The sequence below is a fragment of the Aphis gossypii genome, chromosome 3 (genome assembly GCF_020184175.1).
Source record: "Aphis gossypii isolate Hap1 chromosome 3, ASM2018417v2, whole genome shotgun sequence".
NCBI lineage: Eukaryota > Metazoa > Arthropoda > Insecta > Hemiptera > Aphididae > Aphis > Aphis gossypii.
In genome coordinates, this window is record NC_065532.1 from 55,212,603 (window position 1) to 55,219,542 (window position 6,940).

At 27.0% G+C, this 6,940-nt stretch overlaps 1 protein-coding gene across 1 annotated transcript; it reads left to right on the plus strand.

Annotated features, from left to right (window-relative positions):
- Positions 1 to 1,100: 1,100 nt before the first annotated feature.
- LOC126550678 (uncharacterized) lies at positions 1,101 to 4,060 on the plus strand. Its single transcript, XM_050202649.1, has 5 exons — positions 1,101 to 1,662; positions 1,741 to 1,900; positions 1,973 to 2,160; positions 3,323 to 3,485; positions 3,546 to 4,060. The coding sequence occupies exons 1-5, from the start codon at positions 1,381 to 1,383 to the stop codon at positions 3,977 to 3,979; spliced, it is 1,227 nt and encodes a 408-aa protein (XP_050058606.1). The 5' UTR covers positions 1,101 to 1,380; the 3' UTR covers positions 3,980 to 4,060.
- Positions 4,061 to 6,940: the final 2,880 nt, after the last annotated feature.

A 6,940-nucleotide genomic window follows, 5' to 3' on the forward strand; every position in this document is an offset into this window, starting at 1 on the left:
TTTACTGAGGGAAAAATTATGGATTTGAAACAATTAATAAGTCAGCATAACTCAATGTATATTAGACTGTTTAACGATACTTTAAAACCCAAACATCACTTTTTAATTCACTACCCAACTATTATTCAATACTCTGGCCCTCCTAGGTTTTATTGGTGTTTTAAGTATGAAGGGAAACATAGAGAATTAAAAATGTATGCTCGGACTACAACATCCAGAAAAAATATTACATTAACTTTAGCAAAGAAATGCCAATATAAGTTTGCTCACATCCTTTTACAATCAAACACTCAAGAAATTATTATAAAAGAACAGCACAAAATACATAGTTTAAATTCAGATAATATATGCAAAACTCTTTCTCTGTCATCTGTTGATTTTTCTTGTTACAACCAAGTAGAATTTATGGGAACAATTTATAAAAAAGGATATTATTTGACAAAATTTATAGAAGAGATGTGCTTGTTTGAAATCGTGGAAGTAATAGTTTTTAATATACCCAATAAAAAAATTCACATTCTAACTAAGCAAATTAAGATTATTAACTTTAATTCACACTTTGAAGCATTTGAGGTGGATTGCGACAAAACTGTTGTTGAAAATTGTGTCATTTATAATATAGATGAATTTAGTGGACCACCAATTAACATTACACCATCTCCATCAGGCAAATTGATGATTCGCCTTAAAGAATTTTTTTAACATTTATATATTATATGCTTATGTACCTACTTACTGTAAATATTATGCTTTTCAAATATAGATTACTTACATAACATACTGTGTATTGGCTGTTTTATTTTATAATGGAGCAATTTGACATTTTTGATAATATACAAGAACCTTTTCAATCAAATAATGAAAATAATAATTTTGCTGCAAGTATTTTTAATTTTTAACTTATAAATTAGCATAAATCTTGTTCTTTGTTCTAAATTTTTTTAGTTCCTGCAATTTCTTGGACATGCTATATCGTGCTATAGAAACTTATACTATAAAAAAATATTGTTGATCATTATTTGTATATTAATAGATTTTAGATGCAGAATCTTCTACTGTTGTAATGCCACTAGTACCAGATTATAGCTACCCGACTTGCTTGGACTTGCTCAAAGGTTGGGGATTGGAATGTGTTTATCAAACATTACTTGGTTAGTTAGTTCATAACCAATAGTCATTGTTTGCTATAAAAATAAAAAAAATATATTTTTGACAATATACTGTAAAATTTTTTTAGCTGAATTAATAGATCTGAAAGTGTTGAAATTGTTAAAAGATGAAGATTGTAAAGAATTATTGAATAAATTTCCATTAGGAATTCGAATTTTGTTCATTAATAATTTGGAAAATTGGAAAAAAAGTTTACCTCAAAATGAAAATATGACTGCTACAATTCCACAATATACTCCTACCTCAAAAACATTCCAGCAACAAAAATCTGTAGATCATAATATTGATCTAGGTGTTATATTGAACTCAACAACTACTGGTGGAATGATAGTGGATTACTATAAAATAAATAACAGGTTTAATGATAATATTAGATCATTATTAGTAGATGCTATCATTAGTTACATCATTACCAAAAAAATGACAATGTCAGTCAATCTTGCTGATTATATTGGTGATCAAATAGTTTCCATGTTTCCATCAGAAGTAAAAGTAAGTTATACTGGTAATAAGTAATTACCTACGGTACATAATTTGTGTTAATAATAATTGTTTAAAAATTAACTTCAGGATACATATTTTATGAAGTATGAATCAAACAAAAATCCAAAGGGAAAGCTTTATGCAAAGTTTTATAATTCCATGAGGTTTTTAAAATCAACTGGTCTTGTTACATCAAATGTAAAAAATATTGATAAGCCCAATAGCCGCAAACATAGTATGCATTTTGGTAAGATATTTTAAATTTATCACCTAGTACCTATGATTTTATTTTACTATTTGCATTTTTGATATGTATTAGAACCAGAAAAAGACATCAGTTACATAGTGGATCAAATTAAAAATGACACAAGTTGTCCATTTCCAGAAGTAGAACGTAATTGGAAAGCAACAACAAAATTTAGGTTGAACGAAATTCAAAAGGCGATATCAACAAGTGACATAATTAACGAATGGAATAGTTTTACGTTACCCCTTGGATACCGACTTGTAAGTACTTATATCTTTTGTGTTAAACACAGTTAGCTTTTATTATTTGAAAAGTGTAAAAGGGAATAAGTCAGAAAGTCAGAATCAAATTATGAGTTATCTTCCTATTTTATAACATAACATTTTGAAAATTTTAATAACTATAGCACCTAAGTGATTTTTAAGACATAATGATACTGACGTATATCCTTTTACACAAGACTTATTCCCTTTTACACATTTTATAATTTAATCATATTATTTAATGTATTACCTTTAAAGCATAATTTTTTTAGTAAATATGGTAATATTGGAGGTAAAATGTATTAAATTAACTATAATGACAATATTGTATATTTGTATACCTAGGTACCTTGGTATTTATTCAACAGTATAAAACTATAAAATAAAATAGGTAGGTACCTACAAAACAAAACAACAAAATGTTTTTTTTTTTTTTAAACAGAACATAACACTCAGCTATCGCACAAAATTATGATTAAACATTCACCAATCACCACTGAGCTAATTTAATATTTATTATTACCTACTTAATACTTACATTAAGGCCCGTTTCACATGGACGCGTATCGTACACGTGTTTTTTTAGTTTACGTTGGTTAAGTAACTTAACTTAAGTTCATACACTTATATATATTATATATATATACAAAATCGCATAAAACTATGATTAAACATTCACCACTGAGCTAATTTATTAATAATTATTAATTACATTAAGGCCCGTTTCACATGAACGCGTATCGAACGCGACGTATTGTACGCGCGCGTTTTTAATAAATTGTAATTTGTAAACAATGACACAATGTATACTAGAATCGCGCGGGTACGATATGTCGATATGACTATATGAGTCCATCTGATACGGGCCTAATAGAAAAGAACAAACAATAATAACAAGTATAGACTATAGAGTTATTATTAGATCCATAACAACATTGATAGTATTATTATCAATTATCACTCTTGTTAATACGCACCACGGTAATGCAACAAAATGGAATAAGTCGACCTGTTCCAGTTTATACGGATATAATATTTTATTGATAAGACTTATTCCCTTTTACCCGCGCATTAATAATTTAAATTATTGCACTTGTTTTAAAATCCATAAATTGCTTTTAAAATTTTAAATGGTTAAAAATTTAAAACAACATTTTAGGTCGATATTGACTTCAAAACATTATACCCAGACTGTCAGGACTTGATGATCACATTTGAAAACAAATCTCAACAAATAATGAACTTGATTGATGAGAAAATCAAAGATTCTTCAAGTCGCAAATTATTAAACAACTTAAAGGATACTCCAGACATAAGTCAAAGTAAAAATTCTTACTCAACAATTATTTATTACATTTATTTTTGTATGTTTAATTTTTCAGATGAAACAAATACAGTTTTGTTTTATTTATTGCATGCCATTTTTGTGCCAACATCCAAAAAAGTTACCAGGGACCATAATGGAAAAATAAACCAAGTCAAGCATTCCATTAAAGATTCACAAAATACCTTCATGGTTTTTAAGAATTCGGTTTGTGAAATTGAGGAATACATCACTCTACGGCGCAATGAAAAAACTCCAATACAACCTAGAGAAATAATTGTTTTTTTTGATTGTATCAAGTACAAAGTTTTTTCAATTCTAAATGCGATTGATGTATGTTTTAAGTTGATTCATTTGTTTAACTTAGAGTATCCAACTGAATCCTCTATTGTTTGGTTGTTTATTCAAAAATATTTATACAACTTAAATACAAAATTTGATAAACCTTGTCATACTCTTGGACAAATATTATCCGACTTAAGACAAAATTAATTTTTTTTTTTTAACTTGTATTACTCATTAATTAATAATTACGCTTCTCTTTTTTAATATAAGTTTTTAAAGTTAAAAATATGTGGAAATGTATTATAAATATTATTTTTGTTAAAAATCATTTGTTCAAAAACTATTTACCAATATAACTTTATACCTAATTAACAATGTGTTGGTTGATTCTACTATAAAAATATTATAACCAATCATATAATGATTGTTGATTTTATAATAGAAACTGTATGATTAACAATGTATATTTGTTAGTTAAATAAGACATTTTATACCTAATTAATAATATATATTGGTTGATTCTACAATAACGATATTATAACCAATTGTATAATTATTGTTGATTTTACAATAGAAACTGTATGATTAATAATGTATATTGGTTGGTTAAATAAGAAACGTTATACCTAATTAACAATATATTGGTTGATTCTACAATAATAATATTATAACCAATCATATAGTGATTATTAATTTTACAATACAAATTGTACGATTAACAATGCATATTGGTCGGTTCAACAAGACTGTTTGAAAAACAATGGAAATTATTGAATTGATAATAAAATCTTGTTGGCTCAATATTAACAAGATTATTGTCAATTTAACATAGTTTTTTATCAAAATGATTGTGATTTTTCTTTGGGTGTAGTAAAAGCCCTAGCCCTAGTAAAAGCCCTAGCCCTACTGAAAGCCCGAAAGAATGCCCTAGTCTATTTAGAAGCCCAAGTGAACGCCAGAGCGCGAAAATAAAACACAGCTTAGAGAGAAGTTTAAGTTTAGACAATAAAAAGGTTACACGTAGCAAGGTTACGGACGATTTTGAACAAACTGAGTTAACGTTCGGGAGAAAACCACGTGTAAAGAAAATGGTTACCATTAAATTAGAGGAAGCATTTAAGCTTATACCTATGTATACGGGAGAAGACGATATCTATCCGTTCATAAATGCATGTGGTATGGCAGTAAATTTGGTTGAAGAAAAATGCGCACCGACTTTAGTTAAATATATAACAACTAGGTTATCCGGTAGAGCATTAGAAATGATAAAATATAAAAATTCTACTAAATGGGTATACATTAAGAGTTATTTGATGGATGCTTTTGAAGATACGACAACCGCTTCAAGTTTGCAGATACAATTAAATTCCACCAAGATGCGTCATGGCGAGGACGTCAATGATTATTGCCATAGAGTAGAAAAATTGTATTATAAATTATGTACTGCGTGTACACTTAATAAAGAGGAATCAGAAGCAAAAGTAATTCACGAAACTTTAAAAGAATACACACTGAATATTTTTATAAAAGGATTAATAAGTCCTATAAGAACAATCGTAAAGGCACGAAACCCTAAAACATTAGAGGTAGCTAAGCAATTGGCAAAAGCAGAAGAAGTAGAATATAATTCAGAAAGAGATAATTATAGGTACAGGAACGATTTTTCTATTAATAGAGATAATTATAATTTTTCACTATTAAACAATAATAATTTTCAACGTACAAATAATAAAAGAAATTATAACACGAATAATCATATCAGTAATTTTCAATCAGATAATATATACCAAGGAGGTTGATCAAATATAGAATACCTGTAATAAAGTGGAAACAATAGTACAGGACTTAACGATAAGTTAATAATAAATATAAATAATAAATAATAGAGTAGAATATAATTAGGAAATAGGTTAATAAAAATTTTGGAAATATGGTTTTATTCGAGAGTAATGTAAAAGAAACTATAGGCACACTTTTAGAAGCATTAAAAGAGTATTACATAGTGACAAAAATTACAAAACAATAAAATTTAACATTAGAAATAAAATATGAAATAAAACGTAAGTTAGGAATTAATTTGTTTTTACCGATTAGTAAAGTAATAGGTAATACACCGTATGTAATACAGAGCAATCTTTATATAATATTTCTAGTAACATAAAAAAAAAATAGTAATTGTCAGAAGTCAATATACGAAAATATATTATAAGGCGATATTGAACGTAAAACATTTTCACGATTCTAAACTAGGAGGTCAATTAGGTGTTCATAAAACTATTAAACGCATACAGAAGCAATTAAGATGGAAAGGTATGAAAGATGATGTTAAAAAGTACGTAAAAAATTGGACGGACGTTGTGAGAAACGTGTCAAGTCACTTTTTGGTCATTTTGATATTATACATCAAAATTGTAGGAAATTTTACGCTGCATCGATTGGTTACACTGTTATTATCACACAGTGGCTTATACTGATGTGCGAAATGAGTCAAGTCAATGACAGTTAAATGATTTTGTAAGAAACGTGTCAAGTTAAAAATAATGAATTAATTTAGTGAGAAACATGTCAAGTCACTCAATATTATATAATAAATTTATTATTAATTTATTATTATAGTGTTTTTGTATAATTTGTTTATTGATAAAACCTTTGGGTTCTTTAATTAAAATGTCAAAAAGAGCTAAACAATTATTAAAGTTGGCTTGTAACAGTAAGTTCTTATATAAAATATAATTATTATCATAAACCTTATTACATTAAATTACCGTTTTATAAAATTGTATATTATGTTGTATCAACTTGTGTACAGATGTCATTTCTACTAGTGCAACAAGCAGTGAGCCATCCTGCTGTAGAAATTTGACCACACTTTTTCAAAATCATAAAAGTATAAAACATGAAAAATATGATGATCAAAGTACGGATTATGTAAGAGTAAGTGAACATTTATAGCATACTCATAATAGGTTAACTAGAGTTTTATATTGTTATCATCGAATTTATTGCAGTATGCATAATATTGCAGTAAATTATTAATCAGTATAATAATTATTGAGTCATAATTAGTAATCATATTTGAATTTCAAAACATTAATGCTAATTGACCAGAGTATTGAAGTACAACAAATTATTATTTTATTGAGTTCTAGTATTACCTATCCATAGTAA

Excerpts from the sequence above, each read along its gene's own strand:
- LOC126550678 (XM_050202649.1), top strand. The coding sequence starts at position 1,381 with ATGACTGCTACAATTCCACAATATACTCCTACCTCAAAAACATTCCAG. Across the intron at positions 1,663-1,740 it reads TGTTTCCATCAGAAGTAAAA|GATACATATTTTATGAAGTA; the intron begins GTAAGTTATACT and ends AATTAACTTCAG. Across the intron at positions 1,901-1,972 it reads CAAACATAGTATGCATTTTG|AACCAGAAAAAGACATCAGT; the intron begins GTAAGATATTTT and ends GATATGTATTAG.